The sequence below is a fragment of the Osmerus eperlanus genome, chromosome 7, assembly GCF_963692335.1.
Source record: "Osmerus eperlanus chromosome 7, fOsmEpe2.1, whole genome shotgun sequence".
NCBI lineage: Eukaryota > Metazoa > Chordata > Actinopteri > Osmeriformes > Osmeridae > Osmerus > Osmerus eperlanus.
In genome coordinates, this window is record NC_085024.1 from 20,831,353 (window position 1) to 20,851,287 (window position 19,935).

The 19,935-nt window shown below is 47.1% G+C and overlaps 3 protein-coding genes across 4 annotated transcripts; 1 reads left to right on the forward strand and 2 right to left on the reverse strand.

Moving 5' to 3' along the window:
- The first annotated feature begins 329 nt into the window (after positions 1–329).
- si:dkey-26c10.5 (uncharacterized protein LOC563797 homolog) lies at positions 330–4,522 on the forward strand. 2 transcript variants are annotated; one of them, XM_062465889.1, is made up of 7 exons: positions 330–487; positions 692–787; positions 2,026–2,130; positions 2,386–2,529; positions 2,746–2,897; positions 3,235–3,332; positions 3,505–4,522. In XM_062465889.1, exons 1-7 carry the CDS (start codon positions 394–396, stop codon positions 3,659–3,661), a joined length of 846 nt encoding a protein of 281 aa, XP_062321873.1. In that variant the 5' UTR covers positions 330–393; the 3' UTR covers positions 3,662–4,522. The 2 variants fall into 2 exon arrangements, with proteins under 2 accessions (XP_062321873.1, XP_062321874.1); XM_062465890.1 differs by lacking the exons at positions 330–487; positions 692–787 and adding an exon at positions 1,577–1,942.
- Positions 4,523–4,635: 113 nt separating this feature from the next.
- trpv6 (transient receptor potential cation channel, subfamily V, member 6) lies at positions 4,636–13,856 on the reverse strand. The gene is made up of 18 exons (XM_062465776.1): positions 13,755–13,856; positions 11,914–12,069; positions 11,497–11,667; positions 11,270–11,367; positions 10,963–11,085; positions 10,228–10,368; positions 10,012–10,110; positions 9,163–9,338; positions 8,612–8,758; positions 8,170–8,249; positions 7,866–8,001; positions 7,655–7,741; positions 7,022–7,098; positions 6,062–6,227; positions 5,713–5,779; positions 5,337–5,605; positions 5,124–5,230; positions 4,636–5,041 (listed from the first exon to the last, which is right to left on the reverse strand). Exons 3-18 carry the CDS (start codon positions 11,625–11,627, stop codon positions 4,774–4,776), a joined length of 2,172 nt encoding a protein of 723 aa, XP_062321760.1. The 5' UTR covers positions 11,628–11,667; positions 11,914–12,069; positions 13,755–13,856; the 3' UTR covers positions 4,636–4,773.
- A 109-nt stretch (positions 13,857–13,965) lies between these two features.
- Positions 13,966–19,868, reverse strand: ephb6 (eph receptor B6). The gene is made up of 9 exons (XM_062465858.1): positions 19,754–19,868; positions 19,472–19,527; positions 18,178–18,294; positions 17,761–18,008; positions 17,000–17,218; positions 16,415–16,564; positions 15,805–15,989; positions 15,548–15,706; positions 13,966–15,403 (listed from the first exon to the last, which is right to left on the reverse strand). The coding sequence occupies exons 1-9, from the start codon at positions 19,813–19,815 to the stop codon at positions 15,298–15,300; spliced, it is 1,302 nt and encodes a 433-aa protein (XP_062321842.1). The 5' UTR covers positions 19,816–19,868; the 3' UTR covers positions 13,966–15,297.
- Between the last annotated feature and the right edge of the window lie 67 nt (positions 19,869–19,935).

Sequence of the window (19,935 nt, forward strand, 5' to 3'; positions counted from 1 at the left end):
GTTGACACACATAGGCAAAGACTATGACGAAATAATGTCCATTTATGCCAGAGGCAGAGAGGAAGAGAGAGAGAAGAGAAACAAATCAGGAGGAAGTTATCAGTTTTATATTGGTTATGCAGACACACAGTTTATGGTACAAAGCTATTGGGTCATCTCAAAATACAACTAACCAGACTTCGAAAGCCTTCAAGTCCGATACGGATTAAAACTAAACTGTTCTCACACCTCTTGGTCCAAAAAAACAAACCACACCACGCCGCTCAGCGTCTGGATCTGTGCGGGTTAACGAATGGGTACAGAAGTAGCAGGGTTGAGTTTGCTGGACGGGCTTAAAGGGCTTTCCAGGGAAACTGAAAGTTAGAGAGACTGAGGAAAAGGACAGGGACATCGATGGAGTTGCAGGACCTCACCCCAGCGGAGGATCGAGTGGAGGAGGTGGTGGAGGAGGAAGAGGAGGAGAAAAGACAAATGCTGGATGTTGAAGGTGAAGTGTGATGACCTGTGTCATACAAGGCCTTTACAATAATCTTTAGTCATTGTCATACCACTCTTCAAGTTGTTTAAATAGTCGTGTATATATTTAAGAGGTTATCTTTTTTGTCTGCCTGGTTGGCTGAACATCTGCGTGTCGGTCTGTCTTTCTGTCTGCCTGCCTGTCTGTCTGCCTGTCTGTCTGTTTTCCTGGCAGTTAAAGAAGACAAATCCTGTGCCTACAATGCACTGAAAACACCAACCGAGGATATCTATTCTGTGGCTGTCTGGCCTTCGACCAAAGACAAAGCAGGTACATGTAGCTCTCCTGAACAACATTCTGATAGCTGCGCAGACCTAATACCCATATATGCCTGAATGCAATACAAAAGAAATTGCTTTACAAAGTTAGTTGAAAGTTGGAAAACATGTTGTCTTAGGGACTAAATAATTGTGTCTTTAATTGTTATTTATTTTTGAGGGAACCCAATGTTTGTCCAAATGCATTTAACCTTATTTTGCTTGTATACGTTCTAATGATAACTTAAAACGGGATTGTATTTTACGTTGTTTTAATGACACAATCTGCTATTACCATCCACTATTCACTTTAAGTCCATTAGGCCTATGCATAGTCAACATTAAAAGATAAAGAAAGCAATTGCTCATGGTAACCCCTCATTAACGAAAGATCAAGATGGAAATCAAATCAAAAAGAGGAACAGAGAGAGAGACTGAAGAGTATGTGAAACAACAGCATAAACACCATTCACTCTGTTCCGTTTTTCATTTTTTGATTAAATAATTGCTGTAGCAAGTTGATATAAACGTAACCAACAACACACACAAGTGTGTTGGTTTGATAATTTCTTGCCTTCATTATATTCCATATTGAAAACATGCACAGAAAGCAGTCGACAACATAGTTTCGTATTTTTCTTCACATTGGGAATAGACATTGTCATTCAATTTCAGAAGTGTTGACCTGAAATGTGGACTTATCTGTTGTTGCCATACTAACGGGAACGGCCTGTTTATACAGCTTTCCAAGGTCTGTAGTTATCTCAAATTAGAAGAAATCCAGAGTGCTTGCGCGTGTTTGTGCGCGGGGTTGTCCTACTGTGTTAGTGGGTGTGTGTGCGAGGGAGAGAGAGAGAGAAGAATCGTTGGACAGACCAAGTATTGTGTTACATTAATTAATTATAAATCTAAGAAGGGCAAGTTTCTAGGGAGAGGGACTTGGGTGTCCCAAATCCCAAACGTCTGGCACAGACTGGGTTAGCACACATTAGACGGGAGTTGCATTTACAGAAACACCCTACGGCGTAGCTACTTGGGACAGGGATATCCGCCATGTATATCAAATTCTGTCGTAATTACGACGCTGACATAAAGTCATCGGATGAGGCGAAGACTAAATGTTTTGGCGAAGTGACGAATTTATCGGTTGAGTTAAAGGAAAAGCCAGGTATGGCAGTGCTGTGTCGATGTTGTGGATTATAGCTTGTTAACCTACTAATAGCGTAACGTTTCTTCTTTCCATCTCGACAGACCTTCAGATCCATGGAAAAGTGCGTGTGTACCGCGCGCTGTGTTTCCTTCTGTCCTTAATATGCCTTGTTCTGCTGTTTGTCGTCATTATCCTGTGCGTGAAATGTGAGTAAAAACCGGGCTATCGAAAACAATGCCTACAAGAAACAAAATTACAAACGTAATTCAACTTAAAAACGTTTTTAGCCAAGACCGAAAATTGTATTGATAAAAATATGTAAAAAAAAAAAAAAAAACATTGTTTGTAACAGGCTACTTCACTGTAATCTGATAGGGGGTATTAATTTCGGTACTGGTGCCCGTGCATGTTCAGACTGCGTCATTCTCTGCCATCCTACACCACCCTGTTTGATTTTCTAGTCCCCACGGAGGCTCTGGTCTGCCCAGAAAGAGAGAGAGAGGGGACAGAGGAGACAGTGGTGAAAGTAGAGGAAACGCGCCAGTCTCCTCCGATGTGCAGTCTTCAGAAATGCAAAGCCCAACATCCACAGTTTGGAACCCCAAGTGAGTTCGTGTCTCCGTGGTAGACTACAGACAAGAGTGTTGCGAGCACAACATCTGTTGCCTCCAAATAAAGACAAACAATTTGATTATTTAAATGTTAAATTAAATTGTTTTTGAATGATTGTATTTTCAATTGAATTTTGTGCCCGACATTTTGTGTCAGTTAGGAGAGGACGTTATTGTACTGTGTTGTGTGCCCCCGTCCTTCATGCGCAGGTTCACCCTGCCAGCCGTGTGCCGAGGGCTGGCTGCTGTTTGAGGACTCGTGCTTCTTCCTGTCCAGGGAGCGTCAGAGCTGGGAGGACAGCAGGAAGTACTGCAGTGCAAGAGGAGGGGATCTGGCCGTCATAACCAACGACAGAGTGCAGGTGCAACAGTCAACACACCTCACTTCTTCTCTCCACATTCTCTCTCTCCACATTCTCTCTCTCTTTCTCTCCATATTCTCTCTCTCTCCACATTCTCTCTCCACATTCTCTCCACATTCTCTCTCTCTCTCTCTCTCTCTCTCTCTCTCTCTCTCTCTCTCATCATTCTCTCTCTCTTTCTCTCCATATTCTCTCTCTCCACATTCTATCTCTCTCTCTCCACATTCTCTCTCTTGCCTGTTTTTGTTGTGACCTTCAAAGGACTCAATGCCATGGTTATCGTTTAATAGTCAAAACAGCAGGAATAAGGAGTTTTGAAAGGACTGTCCTCTTCCAGAACTTTCTAACCAAGGAGGGGAACCTTTTATACTGGATTGGTTTGAGGTACAAGGCCGAACAGTGGACCTGGGTAACCAGCGCTGCATTGACAAAGAGGTGTGAGAACTGACAACACACATGCACACACACACACAGACATTGTAAGCTTCTACCGTATATTACACTCCACTTTATTCGTTGTATATGTCAACTCTCTCCCACCCCTGCTAGCTTGATTTAGGCCCTGATCAGTATTGAGATTCTTCTTTTCTTCTTCTCTGGTTGACAGCTACTGGGGAGGACGTGCCCCGGTAGGTGACTGTGGCTTGCTGCTTGGCAACAAGTCAACCAATCAGAGCTGGAATGCCTCACCGTGTTTCTACAGCAGTGCTTACATCTGCCAGACCCAGAAGAGACACTTCCCTCTCCCAGCAGCCCTGGCCTAGCCCACCTGCCTCGGACCCCTGACCTTCCCAGCAGCCCTGGCCTAGCCCACCTGCCTCTGACCCCTGACCTTCCCAGCAGCCCTGGCCTAGCCCACCTGCCTCGGACCCCTGACCTTCCCAGCAGCCCTGGCCTAGCCCACCTGCCTCGGACCCCTGACCTTCCCAGCAGCCCTGGCCTAGCCCACCTGCCTCTGACCCCTGACCTTCCCAGCAGCCCTGGCCTAGCCCACCTGCCTCTGACCCCTGACCTTCCCAGCAGCCCTGGCCTAGCCCACCTGCCTCTGACCCCTGACCTTCCCAGCAGCCCTGGCCTAGCCCACCTGCCTCTGACCCCTGACCTTCCCAGCAGCCCTGGCCTAGCCCACCTGCCTCTGACCCCTGACCTTCCCAGCAGCCCTGGCCTAGCCCACCTGCCTCTGACCCCTGACCTTCCCAGCAGCCCTGGCCTAGCCCACCTGCCTCTGACCCCTGACCTTCCCAGCAGCCTGCTCCACGCCTTGTCCAGTAGGGGCCACAGGGCATTACATGGTCCTGACTTTGACCAACTTACTTGTTACTGTTGATAATCATGCTATGCTATCTCAACTCCTGTTCTACAGGTTTTAAATCAATTATTACAAGATCTATGTTTTAACACGTGTCTTAACACATAATTGTAGTGATGATTTTGTGTCAAATTCAATCATTTTGTGCCTGGTTGTGCTGTAATGTGTATCAATAATGTACTGTAGAATGTGCACTGGAAATTCTGCATTAGAATCTTATATTAGAGAACTTTATTGCTCAGTTTTGTCGAACCTTTTATTGAAATGTAGATTTCTTTGCTTTCTGGCATAGAACTTAGATTTTTTTTAAATATATTCAATCATTTTGTACGGTGTTCATACTAACTAAATAAATAAAGATGGTGTTTTGATTTACACTTTATTTTGTTAAAGTGCTTACTTGAAATCATACAGGTCATAGTCCTTGTTAGTATCTCATCGTTATTCACACTATATTCACACTATCAGTCTCAGCTACATTTACTGAAATATAATCTCCTGCTACATAATACTGCATGAAATGATTGCACCACATGTATATATTTCCAATACACAGTTAACCTTTTCTCAAACATACTTGACTTCCTGCACCTCTTCAGGTTCCTCTGGGTCTGGCTCCAAACCCAAAGCACTGTTCCGGATGATTTCCCAGCCGGTTAACCTTCTGTTCGGACTGAGGATGCCTCTGAACTTGGGTGGTCTGACCGCTCTGCTTGTTTCTTTGGCCTTTTCGGCCTCCTTAGCCACCTCCTCTTTGCTGGCTTCGCCGTCCTTGGAGAACGCGCTCATGTAGCGACGCATCTTCTGAACCAACGGGTTGTTTCGATCCTCGACCCTGCGGAGGAGACGGGACACGCTTCAGCACCTGAAGGTGAGGCTAGAGCAGGGAGCTGTTCAGAGTGGCAGAGTTGTCTTACCGGAGGTACCATCGCTCCTCCAGGCCGTAGGGCACCCCGCACACCCCCAGCCGAGGCCACAGGCAGCGGGGAAGACGTCTCTCCAGCATCAAGATAGTGGCCACCACCTGTGGAGGATCACACACTAGAGACCAGACCAGGGGGGAATCATGCACTACCTAGCTACACCTGTGATGCTACATTACGTTAATGTGTGTGTGTGTGTGTGTGTACCTGAGTCCTCCACAGCTCATCTCTCTCCTGGGCCACCCTCCAGTGAGTGTCACTCATCATGGCGATGAGCAGGTTGAGCAGTAGGATGTAGGAGACCACAGAGAAGGTGCAGTGCAGCACATGGACGATAGGGGGCGTATAGATGGTGTGGTCCACTGGCAGGTCGATCAAGCCCACACTGAGCTCAAACAGGGAGAACAGGGTGATGGGGAAGGATTTGTACGCAGGCAGAGAGCCTGGTTGCTGGGTCATGTACACCATCCACATTGCTGAGACACAGAGAAAAAAGAAAAGTGTTTCGTTAGTTGAGGGAATGGAGATTTCAACGAACGCATATGCCTTCTTCGATTGAATACGTGAGACGGGATATGCTCACCGGTGGAATATCCTATCAGGACGATAAATATCAGCCACATAAACTTGGTCAGGTCTCCAAATATGATCTAGAAGGAAATGAGAGAACGACATTTTAGCCTGAGAATGAAAATAGCGACGTGTGAACGAACATCTGTTTCCACACAGTGAATGTGCAGAAGTGTGAATTAGCTCCACTGACTAGTACTAAATATATGTGCTATATATACTCTTCATCTGGTATTTACACAACAGCCTTATACAGAACGACAATACGTACTCACACAAACGGCATTCATAAGTTAATAATGGCATTCACATAAGTGGTGCTTACCCACAATTGGCAACTTGGAATGGGACTAAGTCTGTACCTTCTGTATCATGATGACGTATGGGCCTAGCATCTGGAACCCACGAGCGAAGAACATGATGTTGCTCCAGCCAAGCACCAGACACACAGCCATGACCACGCCCTCACCCTGCAGTCCGCTGGTCCTGAACACACACAGCAACACCACCAAGCTGGCGTAGCCGATACTGCACACACACACACACACACACACAGACAGACACACACACACACACACACACACACACACACACACACACACACAGACAGACACAGACAGACACATGGGCACACACACACAGACACATGGGCACACACACACACACACACACACACACACACACACACACAGACAGACAGACACATGGGCACACACACACAGACACATGGGCACACACACACACACATACAGACACATGGGCACACACACACACACATACAGACACACGGACACAGACACACACACACACACACACACACACACACACACAGACAGACAGACACATGGGCACACACACACAGACACATGGGCACACACACACACACATACAGACACATGGGCACACACACACAGACACATGGGCACACACACACACACATACAGACACACGGACACAGACACACACACACACACACACACACACACACACACAGACACATGGGCACACACACACAGACACATGGGCACACACACACACACATACAGACACATGGGCACACACACACAGACACATGGGCACACACACACACACATACAGACACATGGGCACACACACACAGACACATGGGCACACACACACACACATACAGACACACGGACACAGACACACACACAGGCACACGGACACACACACACACACACACACACACACACACACACACACACACACACACACACACACACACACACAACCAGTCAGTTAACCAACAGTGTTAAGTCAGGTTGTCTTGTCATGTCAAAGTTATTTAAGTGCTAACTTACAGGATGACATGGAAAGGGCCCCCAAGAGCTGTCTGTCCAAAGTACCGCTTGGCCCCGACTCTCAGGATATCTGGAATCTGTGGGATTAGCGGACATTTAGATTTAGATCCGTTACGGCCTAGATCAAAGTACAACAGCCACAATTCTGACATCTCATACTGTATGTGTCACAAAGACAGAGAGTATGGACAGTATGTGTCATATAGACAGAGAGTATGGACAGTATGTGTCACAAAGACAGGGAGTATGGACAGTATGTGTCATATAGACAGAGAGTATGGACAGTATGTGTCATATAGACAGAGAGTATGGACAGTATGTGTCACAAAGACAGGGAGTATGGACAGTATGTGTCATATAGACAGAGAGTATGGACAGTATGTGTCACAAAGACAGGGAGTATGGACAGTATGTGTCATATAGACAGAGAGTATGTACAGTATGTGTCATATAGACAGGGAGTATGGACAGTATGTGTCATATAGACAAGAAGTCTGGACAGTATGTGTCATATAGACAGAGAGTATGTACAGTATGTGTCATATGGACAGGGAGTATGGACAGTATGTGTCATATAGACAAGAAGTCTGGAGAGTATGCACATTAGACTGTGCTTCTTCTTCTTCTACGGACCTCCAGGAGCAGAATAGCCATGGCCCCCAGGATACTGATAATCTCTCCTACCAGGCGAAGCCTGTCCTCATAGGTCACATAGCTTTCCTGAGGGGCGGGGACAGACAGGACATCGTAGAGATCAACCACTGAGCGACCGGGTCATTATCATGTCTGTTGGATAGGCACATATACATACATACATACATACATACACACGGTTTTCCCCTACCTTGAAGGTTTTCTGAACCGCTATGGTTTTGTCTTCCTCAGAAGTGGTGTAGTTCTCCGGAGCGTCCTTTAGAGGGCGATACATGCAGCAGAGTGTGAATGTTGAGATGTAGAGGAGGTAGAGCATCAGCAAAAACCTGTTCACAAGCACAACAACAGGACATGTTAATAATGAACCCGAAAGTTACATCGTTCACAACATCACAAATGATTAGGAGATGTACACAACATCACAAATAATTAGGATGTGACCTAAAGAGAGTGTGTGTGTGTGTGTGTACTTGCATGTGTATGTGCGTGATTACCTAAAGTAGTGTTTTCCATAGAGGTTCCACTTGAGACTGACTAGCTGCCTGATAGGAGTAATCTCTAGTATCGCCCTGGCCTGAAGGACAGAAGGAAGGAGGGGAGGATGAGGAAAACAAGGCGGAGGAGGGGAGGAAACTGTGTCGACTGTGTAACCCTGCAGAATGTCCTCCGATATTCACATATCAAATATAGTTTAAATTGTTCAGTTTTTTCAAAGGTTTCAGTTACATTTACATTTAGTCATTTAGCAGATGCTCTTATCCAGAGCGACTTACAGTACGTACAGGGACATTCTCCCCGAGGCAAGTAGGGTGAAGTGCCTTGCCCAAGGACACAACGTCATTTGGCACGGCCGGGAATCGAACTGGGCAACCTTCAGATTACTAGCCCTCTTCCCTAACCGCTCAGCCACCTGACTCCCTGACAGTTGTGGCCTACCTCTCTTATCTGGCTTCCCACGATGAGTTCCAGTACCGAGTGGTTGTCGGCCCAGGAGTCGATCTCTGTCAGGTCATAGATGCTTGAGGTCAGGGGCCCTAGACTCCACTGGACCACTCGCCTCCTGTTGACCAGGTGCTGGAAGAACTGAGAGAAAAGTACAGACGGTCAGACAATAACAGAGGAAGCAGAAACCATTCCTCAGAGATGGCACACAGGAAGTACACACATCCGTCACTCAAGTAGAAGTACAGATACTGATGCTTAAAAGGGTAAAAGTTAATGTGCTGACTACTTTACCTGGAGTGAAAAAGTGTAAAGAAGTAGGGGCTCTGACATATACTTAAGTAAAAAGTAGCTATTACTTCTACCTGTAAAAATATTTTTTCAACCTTTCGAAACTTTTTTGTATTTTTATTTTTTCAACTATTGTGCACTTTTTTGAAACTTTTTTTCAGAAATAGTTTTTAAACCTTTCTAAAAAAATTTTTTTTTTCACAGTCTCAATAAGAAACATGGTTCTCCCATGTTGTGCTCCAGTATGCTCTTACTGCAATGTTGCCCTTCTTGGCAGCCAGTTTGAAGGGTGTGATGCCGCGGTAGTTGGGCACCATGTCCAGCGGCACAGGCTGGTCCAGCTCACCATCCTGAGTCAAGAGCAGGTCCACTGCCTGGCATGCTATCGTCTTAGTAGGCTGTAAGACCAGGATATGGAGGATGGTGTTGCCTGGAGGAGAAGAGATGGAGGGATGAGATGAGAGAGGAGAAAGGGGATGTAAACATGGGGGGTCAGATGGCTGAGCGGTTAGGGAATCGGGCTATTAATCAGAAGGTTGCCGGTTCGATTTCCCGGCTGTGCAAAATGACGTTGTGTCCTTGGGCAAGGCACCTCACTCTACTTGCCTCGGGGAGAATGTCCCTGTACTTACTGTAAGTCGCTCTGGATAAGAGCGTCTGCTAAATGATTAAATGTAAATGTAAACATAGGAAGAGAAACAGAGAGTGGGGGAGATTAAGATGTATATGGACACATACACCTAGGTGATGGATAGATAAAACCAGTCTTTGTGAGGTACGGTAAACCACACAGGAGAAGGACGAGGGGGGAACAGAGGAAGAAATCCCGGGGGGGACACAACCCCCCCATCCTGGGAAAAATCTAATTTTACCCCCCCAATAAATCACTGTGAACGTAACTATGTAATTTCAATAATATTAATAATACGCAATGAAAGCGCTTTGCTGATTATGGACACAATGGCGCTTTATTGTGCTGTGTTACAGCAGTAATTTTGGTGTCCCCCTCAGGAATTGCTCTTGAGAAAATGCCATATAATTGTCCCCCCCAAAGTTGATAGCAGATTTTCGCCACTGGGGGGGAGGAGAGCGGTGGTTCATACCTCGGGAGTCCTGGGCCCTTGTGTTAGCTCCGGCGCTGATCAGCATCGTCATGATGTCCAAGTTCGCCACGCACGCGGCGAAGGACAAGACATGCTCGCCTGTAGTCCAAATTTGGTCATGTTAGAAGTAGCACTTCTCCCAGTGTACCAACTAGGCACATATTCCCAATCATTCCCAATACAATCGTAGACACACATAGACACACACAAACACACCGTAGTAGAGGAGGCCTCCTCTCCTTTTCCTGAAATATGTTCCTGTGACCCTCTGGGTGGAGACATCAGCCCCTCTGGCAATCATGTCACGGACCAGGTTGAGATTCTGATTCATGACAGCGATGTGTAGAGGAGTCAAACCTGAGAGAGAGAGAGAGAGAGAGACAGAGAGAGAGAGAGAGAGAGACAGAGAGAGAGAGAGAGAGAGAGAGAGAGAGAGAGAGAGAGAGAGAGAGAGAGAGAGAGAGAGAGAGAGAGAGACGGAGAGACGGAGACGGAGAGGGAGAGGGAGAGGGAGAGAGAGAGAGAGAGAGAGAGAGAGAGAGAGAGAGAGAGAGAGAGAGAGAGAGAGAGAGAGAGAGAGAGAGAGAGAGAGAGAGACGGAGAGACGGAGACGGAGACGGAGAGGGAGAGGGAGAGAGAGAGAGAGAGTGAGACGGAGAGACGGAGACGGAGAGGGAGAGGGAGAGGGAGAGAGAGAGAGAGAGAGAGAGAGAGAGAGAGAGAGAGAGAGAGAGACGGAGAGACGGAGACGGAGACGGAGACGGAGAGGGAGAGAGAGAGAGAGAGAGAGAGAGAGAGAGAGAGAGAGAGAGAGAGAGAGAGAGAGAGAGAGAGAGAGAGAGAGAGAGAGAGAGAGAGAGAGAGAGGAAGAGAAAAAAGGGGAGGGTAATGGTTGATTTGGGAATGTCTCTACTAAACTATCTCTATCTGTCTGTGTGTGTTCTTACACACCATGGAAGAGATCAGAGGTCATGGGCTCGTTGATGAGTTCAGGAGCTGCCTCCATCAGACATATCGCAGCCTCCACATTTTCTGCCATTACTGACACATGTAGGGCTGTCTCCCCCAGGGCACCTACAAACACACACATGCACGCACATGCAAACACACACACACACATGCACGCACATGCACACACACACACACACACACACACACACACACACACACACACACACACAGGGGAGAGAATTTTAGTACAGAAGTGACAGTCACTGATAATCACCAAGAAAAAAAATCTTCAGAAGACTGGGCGGACCTCTTTCAAAGATGTTGGTGGAAGCACAGCTCAGAAGCTTCTTGATACAGCCCACATCATTCTCCTTCGCAGCATCGAAGAGAAGGATGTCTTTTATCCTGTGAGGATGACACAAGATGAGTAACTTGATCAGACACAGAACAGATTTCACTACAGACCAATTCAATTGAACAGCAGCTTGTGTTTTAACAAGCTGTTGTGGTGTTGGACCAATAAGAAGCTCTCACTGTCTGCTCTGAAGCAGGAAGGTTTCATCCAGCATCTCAATCCACCCTTTTTTATTCTGTAGGCGGAACCTTAGCTGGCTCCACCAATGGTTGAGTTCACCTGGAGCGGAAATGGCAAGAAGGGGGGCCATTTTCTGTGATTGGCTTGACTGCGATGTCCTATAAAAATATCTGAGAAAGGTTTCCAGATCATGAAAAACATTTTACTCACCACACACTATCCATAATTATTAAACTGGTTTTATTTAACATAACTTTACTTTATATTTCAAACCTTGAAACAGTATGAAGGTATAGTACAGTAATATTAGTGTTACACAAGAATAATTAAAAGTTCAATTTTTTTTTACTTATGTCTATTCCTATTCTGATTATTCCTACAACAAACAAGAAACAAGTTATACAAAGAAAACTTACTTTTACAGAAGAGAAAGGTTAGTCCTCAATCCCTGACAAAACTCAAAAGCATGTTTTGAAATGTTTCACAGCCTTGGCATCACTCGTTTGGGAAGCATTGTGTCACGCAGCTGTTTGACCCTTTATATACAGGAGAGGCAAAGTAGGAGGAGATACCTGGAAAGGAAGGACAGATGAAAAAAGAGATAAAGGAGGGGGGGGGGGGTGACAGGTGGAATGGGAGGAGCAGCTTTGAACGGGTACAATTTCATCATGACAGTAGGGCATTCCACTTGACTTTGAGTTATATACATATATATATATACATAATATACTTATTTACATTTAGTCATTTAGCAGACGCTCTTATCCAGAGCGACTTACAGTAAGTACAGGGACATTCCCCCTGAGGCAAGTAGGGTGAAGTGCCTTGCCCAAGGACACAAAGTCATTTTGCACGGCCGGGAATCGAACTGGCAACCTTCAGATTACTAGCCCGATTCCCTAACCGCTCAGCCACCTGACTCCCGGCTCATGGGCTCTTATTGAGCCTATGATGGGTGTTTTGAAATAAGAGGTCACTTACAAAAGAAATGAGTCGCTTCTTCTAACTTTTATATCATTTCTATCATTATAAATGATAACACATCATTGGTATACTCTATCTGACCTCTCCTAACCAACCCACTGATTTATTTGCTTCCTCACCTGAGTGCCACTAGGGTAGATTTTTCCAACCTGCATCGCCAGCATGAAAGTCTTGCAATATCATGACTGCCTACATTTCAGAAACCCTTTCAGAGAACCAGTTCGTGAACTGCAGACTTAACATTTGTCTGGACGTTGGTTTGTAATTGAAAACCAAAAAGTGAGATGAGGTCGTGTACTGTACATTGAAATGTCAGCAAACACAAAAATGTTGTGGTTAAAATTTCACCTATGGGGTATTAATGTTCATTTAGCATTAAAATGAACATGCCTTAACTGTGCTGTGCCGATTACTTCAAAAGTTATGTCGTTCTCCCTGACACAATAGTAATTTTTGTTTCAGTTTGGTGTCAACAGCATTGCTCACGAACATGATAATTGTCACATTCCAAAGACCCTAATAGTATGGTAGACTGCTGAAGGTGGTGGTGCACGTGACAGGGCCAGCTGTTCTCGTTTAGACAAGATCAGGGTACAGGTTTTTGCTGCTTTTGAATCAACAAACCCCCCCCCCCCCATCTGACAAATGTATGTTGTCTATCTTCACAAAAGGATTGCCATTTGATGAACACTGACAACTGCACTTTATAACAAATTACAAACGGGTTAAAAAAAATGGATTCCAGGTGCCATAGTTGTATCTTCTAGTATAATCTAGTATGCCCTATATAGCTTGTGACTAACACTTTGGTAAGCCACAATGCACCGAAGGATCTACAGCAGCTATTGCCGTCAGTCCAGACAACAGCCTTTAGGAAGGCAGTTATTTTCAATTGTTAAACTAATAGCTATTTTCAAGATGCACAAAACCCCATGCTGGAGCGGTGTCAGAGCAACAAGAGGATTTCAACGCGGTCACGCATTTCTCAAAGCATCACAACACCATTACAAGCTCACTTCGCGGTTGCGTCTGTTATTTTGTCCGTTATTTTTATACCTCGACGTCTTATCCTGTTGTTCTTTGGACAGTGGAGATCATAGCTACACAAAAGTCAGCTTTCAGAAAACAAAGGAACTAATAGGAGCATTGTGTCATTTTGCGGTAAAAGTGCTGTGTGTTCAGTACACAGACAGACAGGTGTCTTAGGTTGTACAGGACTGCTGCCATGTCAGATATTGCCAAAAAGTGATTGCAGGTGCTGAAAGAGACACACCTTGTGAACTCGAGTGCTGAACTCAACAGATCCCCTGCTCTGATTGCATCCAAGGGTGCTGATGTGTTAAATCGTGTAGGTCAAATCCAAATGTGACACGCCTACATTTCAAGGCGATTTCAGGAAATGTTTAGATGGAAAAAGACCAAGTAATCTACACCATCGATAAGCATAACAGGTATCTACAGTTGTTTAAATAAAATCATATTCTTTATTTTTACAAATTTGCACAATAGTGGAATAGTGGTGAACACTCATACAACTAAACACACCTATTCATGTGTAACCTCACACACACTTACATCCGCGCCCACACACAGTTCTTCATTTAAAGCACACACACACACACACACACGGACACACATATAACTCACAAAACATAACAAATCTCCTTCTTTCCTTACACAATTTGATCCCATGTTGTCGAGTAAACCGATTTCACATTCACAATGTTCAAATGAATCAGTGACATTTACTATACTCATCAAATATAAGGAAGTGAAGTGTAAAACGTACACAGAGGAGGGGGGGGCTTCTGTAGCCTAAGTGTGTGGAAGGGTCCTGGGTCTGAGCTTGTGTTTGTAGGACAGGGTGAGGCAGCGTGAGGCAGTGTGAGGCAGGGTGAGGCAGGGTGAGATCTTCTGCACCAGAGCAGCAGCAAACAGAGCTACTCCATGAGACCTCAGTGCCTCCAGCCTTCAACCTCTACAAGAAGCATGCTAACCATCAACCCTTCATTCTTAAACCCTGTTTTGACCATCATTTTATTTCCATGTTTTTACATTTTATTTCCTCCTAACAGGAGAACTGCACCCCGACCCCTGCCCTACTATAACCCAACTGGAAGTCACCTACAGAAACAAAGTTTGACAGCAGTAACCAACAGTAGACAAATATTACTAGTGTTTCTGTACGTGACAAATGACCACTGGCTGATTTCAGTACAAACAGCGTGATGATGCAACAAATAATCCACCAATGTTCATGATATCAACAGTAGAAGCAGTCTTTGATTGTCTCTGCAATTGAGAACCCTGTTTTTGAGAAGAAGAAAAAAAAAAAGGTTCACCGTTTTTCATTTTTTTCATCAAGCTCAGTGGTGAAACTTAAGAGTGGATAGGGGAACGAGATAAAGCTGTGGAATAACCAGGACGTCAGAGACTGAGGAGACAAGGTGGAGGTGTATACACTGGGGGAGAGAGAACAAGGCAAACAACAGCAAACAAGTGAAATAAAACATGTTTACAAAACAAGACGGGTTTTTTTCTCTTTCATATTGTCCTACTTCGAAGCTTCTCCCTAACCTCGCGTTGCATTAGACTACAACTCCCACAGTGCACCTCTCTGTTGTCTGTCTTCCCGTCAGGTGACCAAAGTGGATTAGGAAATGAAGCCACTGTTTTCATCATCTCCAGCGCTGATCAAATCCATTGTTCATCCCTGAACTCTTCCCCGAATGTGCTGTTTCCATAGAAATGAATCACTGTGATGTTGGACGCAGAGCCCAGGTGTGGTTAAACCTTGTTGCCCCCCCCCCCCCACCTCACACCTCCACCTGGCCCTGGGTGAGGTGGGTCCTAAGCTGCTGTGCTGCGCTGACTATCTTCCTCTGGTGGCCCAGAAGGTTCACTCCCAAACCCTGGACATCCCTGGAGGGAGGGAGGGAGGGAGGGAGGGGGAAAACGAGAGAATACGTCATTGTAGAGTCCACAATTATCTATGATTGAACATATGGTGATATTAAAGCTATTGTATTTATAGTAATGATTGAAAACAGGTTTGGAGAGACTCACTCCATGGTGATCAGGCTGACTCGGTCCAGAGTGTCCAGGTGAGCTCTCTCAAACTCCTCCTTGTACCTGTCCATCCTCAGGGCGCTCAGCCACTCGCTAACTGTCGCCACCGACGACAGATCAGTGGGGGTAGGGCTCAGGAGTGTCTGGGAGGTGCTTCTGGCGAGGGAGGAATTCCAGATTGACCACTTAAGACAAGTTTACCCAGGAAGTGCTGTGTCTTTAAGAGCAGTGGCTGATGGGAGCTGTAGTCTTACCGGGGGTGCTCGGCCTTGAGGGAGGCGGGGTGGCGTATGAGCCTGTCCAGGGAGGAGAGGAGAGAGTCGAAGGCCGGCCGGTCTCCCCTCTCAGCCTGCCAGCACTGCAGCATCAGGGAGTGGAGCGCTGGGGGGCAGTTATGGGGGGCGGGAAGACGATACTGGTCTGCTACTGCCTTCATCACCTAGAGAGGGAGATGGAGAGAGATGGAGGAGAGATGGAGAGAGAGATGGAGGAGAGATGGAGAGAGAGATGGAGGAGAGATGGAGGAGAGATGGAGGGAGATGGAGGAGAGATGGAGGAGAGATGGAGGAGAGATGGAGGGAGATGGAGAGAGAGATGGAGGAGAGATGGAGGAGAGATGGAGGAGAGAGAGCGACAGAGAGAGAGAGTACGAGGGAGAGACAAGAGAGCAAGTGTGTGGAGGGGGGAGGGGGGGCAGAGAGAAAAGGAGGACATGTAACCATCTGTATTTCTGACGCGACCACAGAGAGAGAGAGAGTTGTAGCAGTTCTGTTCATCTGGCTGTTTGGTGTCTCTGTCTGGGTTTAAACTCATGTAAGAAACACGCCTCGCTCCGCTATCGCCTTTTCTGTCCTGACGACTCACTTCCTGGTTGCTCATGTCCCAATACGGCCGCTCTCCGTATGACATCACTTCCCACATCAGTATGCCAAAGCTCCAGACATCACTAGCCGAGCTGAACTTGCGATGCTGGAAGGCCTCTGGAGCAGTCCACCTCACAGGAATCTTACTGCCCTGAGAAAGAGACGGCAAAGGATGAGGAGGGGACAAACGTGAAGAACCTCTCAGACCAGTGCTTCTTAACCCTGGTCCTCAGGGAACCCCTGTCCTGCATGTTTTAGATGTTTCCCTGCTCCAACACACCTGATTCAAATGCATGTTGGTTACCAGGCTTCTACAGAGCTAGATAACAACCCATTTACAGAATCAGGTGTAATGGAGCAGGGAAACATCTGAAACATGCAGGACAAGGGTTCCCTGAGGACAGGGTTAAGAACCACTGTCTCAGACAGTTTCAGCCCAACAATCAGATCCTCTCGACCCTAACGAACCAGGGGAGGAATTCACCCTCTATGATGCTGACAAACAACAAACAAGCACATCATCTTTTCACAACAGCAGCAGATACTAGAAAAAGCCCCCACAGAAACTGCTGTTCCCAGAACGCACCAGTGAGGCGGTGTAGGTGGGCATGTTGTGGTCCAGGCCCCTCATGAGGCGCGACAGCCCGAAGTCGGACACCTTACACACCAGGTTCGAGTTCACCAGGACGTTCCTGGCCGCCAGGTCGCGGTGAACAAAGTTTTTCTCTGAGAGGTAGCGCATGCCTGCGCCCACCCCCCGCACCATGCCCACCAGCTGCAACACGCTGAACTGGTCCTCGTTCTCCTGGAGACACGGGGAGGGATGGAGGGGGAGCAGAGAGGAGGGATGGAGGGGGAGGAGAGATGGACGGGGAGGAGAGAGGAGGGAAGGAGGGGGAGGAGGGATGGACGGGGAGGAGAGAGGAGGGAAGGAGGGGGAGGAGGGATGGACGGGGAGGAGAGAGGAGGGAAGGAGGGGGAGGAGGGATGGACGGGGAGGAGAGAGGAGGGAAGGAGGGGGAGGAGAGAGGAGGGAAGGAGGGGGAGCAGAGAGGAGGGATGGAGGGGGAGGAGAGAGGAGGGATGGAGGGGGAGGAGGGATGGACGGGGAGGAGAGAGGAGGGAAGGAGGGGGAGGAGAGAGGCAGTTAAAGCCAGAACAGGAAGAGATGGAAATAAATAATCTACGCCATCAGTTATGGCTAAAGAACTGTGTGAGTTGTAGTTTTTCAGTCACAAAAAACGGTCATTTTGTTTGCCTCGTAATGGATAGTTTTTTAAGGCTGAATGTAAACGTAAAGGCTGTGGATGGGAGTTGTAGTTCTTTTGTAGTTCTCTGTGGCCTCACCCTGAGGAAAGCATCCAGGGGTCCGTTCTCCATGAACTCTGTGATGATCCTCTCTGGAGGGCTGTGGGTCGCCACCCCCTCCAGCTTCAGCACGTTGGGGTGGTCAAACTGGCCCAGGACCCCCGCCTCGCTCAGGAAGACGCCCTTCTCCCGGTCAGTCACCCCCCAGCGCAGGGTCTTCACCGCCACCAGCAGCTCCCGCCGGCCCAGCGGTCGGTACCTGCCCCGAGATACCTCCCCAAACTGGGCTAAGGAGGGGGAGGGGGGGGAGGAGTTATGGCAATCATTTGACAGTGCAGTCTTCATCAACATGTCAATAAAAAAATCCCTCACTTCACTACTGTTTTTCAGGATAGATTTCAATCATCACTTTTACAATTTGACCCCGTGGCTGACCGAGAACTTTAGGTCTCCTACCTGCACCAATCACCTCCTCGATCTTGAGGTGAGCTGGGTCAATCTCACGGGCAAACTCCTTGACCGCCTCACTGGGGTCCTCGTACGTAGAGGGGTCCACGTAATACTTCACCCCACCTGCGGACACAAACAGTCCAGCATGCGAACAGTCAGCACCAGGTGAACAGTCAGCTCCATGTGAACAGTCAGCTCCAGGTGAACAGTCAGCTCCAGGTGAACAGTCAGCTCCAGGTGAACACTCAGCACCAGGTGAACAGTCAGCTCCAGGTGAACAGTCAGCACCAGGTGAACACTCAGCACCAGGTGAACAATCAGCTCCAGGTGAACAGTCAGCTCCATGTGAACAGAGGATGAGTTACCGTTACAGTAACAGGAATCCTCCATTCTCTTGCAGCAATTCCCAACCTTTGCGACTTTGCGGCCCACTGGAAATGTCAGTTGGGCTACCGTCAACTTGCCAAGCGTAACTATTGATGTTTCGGTCATGATGAATTAAAGGCCAAATGTACATTTTTATAATCATTTACCAACAGAAAATATAAATATTTTATTATTTATACATTTTTCATATTTTAGTTTTCATTGGTTTGGCGGTCCACCTGCATTACCCTTGCGGCCCACAGGTTAGGAATCGCTGCTCTGTGTTTGTGTTTTCTTGCCCAGTAACAGTGTTCTGACAGGCTGGGAGTCTTATCACCGAGACAGGATGTGACATTGTTAGACCAGGCCATGTAGCACGTCAAGGCTGACCATTTGACAAGCCCACAAGGACAACTGGCACACAGGAGACAGACAGGCTTCGCTGTAGCTCAAAATTCACATTTCTTTCCTCTGATCTTTAAATCTCATCCTTCTCCTTCCTCCTCCACCCCTTCTCTAACCCTACCTTTCGCTCTTCCTTTTTTACCCCCCCTCTTGTCGCCTTCTCGATAGAACCTCACCCCTCTCACACCCACATTCCCTCTCTTTACCCCCCCCCCCCCTCCACCCCCTCCTGCAGATACCCATGGCGGAGGGCATTAGGCAGGGTCAGCGCTCCCATTCTCCTCCTCATTGCTCCGCGGCCAGCCTATTCAGCATCATGTCAACAACACTCCAGTCTCGGGTCTGGAGATGATCACGAGGGGGTGTTTACATAAACACCAGGCCCGGCTGGGGGACAGTGGCCTTGGAAGGGACACTTGTCTAGTCCACGCTGATGGGGCCGATTTCAAAATGAAAAGTATGAACGCAGCTGTTTATGGATGTAAACACAGAAGCACGCACACACACCTTCACACACACACACACTTACCTCTGTTGCTGATGTATCTTTGGAGTCTGTCGCTGTAAGGGCTCTCTCTTCTTTTACTGTAAAAGGAGCGAGAGAGAGAGAATGTATGTGTCCCTGGGTTGTATTAAGCGTGTAAATGTATGTGTCCCTGGGTTGTATTAAGCGTGTAAATGTATGTGTCCCTGGGTTGTATTAAGCGTGTAAATGTATGTGTCCCTGGGTTGTATTAAGCGTGTAAATGTATGTGTCCCTGGGTTGTATTAAGCGTGTAAATCTGTGCGTGTCACGTGTACAGTGACTCACCTGCGAAACACAAAAACAACAATAATCGCAGCAACAACCAGAAGGAAGGCTGCCCCGCCCATAACCGAGCCGACCAATAGAGGCAGACGATTCTGGATTTGCTTGGAATGCTCTTCTGGGGAAACAGGAAGTACATTAGAACACCTGACACTGGTGTGGATAAGGTACAAGCTAAGCATAGT

Coding starts and splice junctions, on each gene's coding strand:
- si:dkey-26c10.5 (XM_062465889.1), top strand. CDS start 394: ATGGAGTTGCAGGACCTCACCCCAGCGGAGGATCGAGTGGAGGAGGTG. Junction 488..691: donor ACAAATGCTGGATGTTGAAG/GTGAAGTGTGAT, acceptor TTTTCCTGGCAG/TTAAAGAAGACAAATCCTGT. Junction 2,898..3,234: donor TAACCAACGACAGAGTGCAG/GTGCAACAGTCA, acceptor GTCCTCTTCCAG/AACTTTCTAACCAAGGAGGG.
- trpv6 (XM_062465776.1), bottom strand. CDS start 11,627: ATGGCCCCCCTTCTTGCCATTTCCGCTCCAGGTGAACTCAACCATTGG. Junction 9,339..10,011: donor AAGGGCCCAGGACTCCCGAG/GTATGAACCACC, acceptor CTTCTCCTCCAG/GCAACACCATCCTCCATATC. Junction 5,606..5,712: donor CCTGATAGGATATTCCACCG/GTGAGCATATCC, acceptor TCTGTGTCTCAG/CAATGTGGATGGTGTACATG.
- ephb6 (XM_062465858.1), bottom strand. CDS start 19,815: ATGGGCGGGGCAGCCTTCCTTCTGGTTGTTGCTGCGATTATTGTTGTT. Junction 18,295..19,471: donor AAGATACATCAGCAACAGAG/GTAAGTGTGTGT, acceptor TTGTGTCCGCAG/GTGGGGTGAAGTATTACGTG. Junction 17,219..17,760: donor CCCTGGATGCTTTCCTCAGG/GTGAGGCCACAG, acceptor CCGTGTCTCCAG/GAGAACGAGGACCAGTTCAG.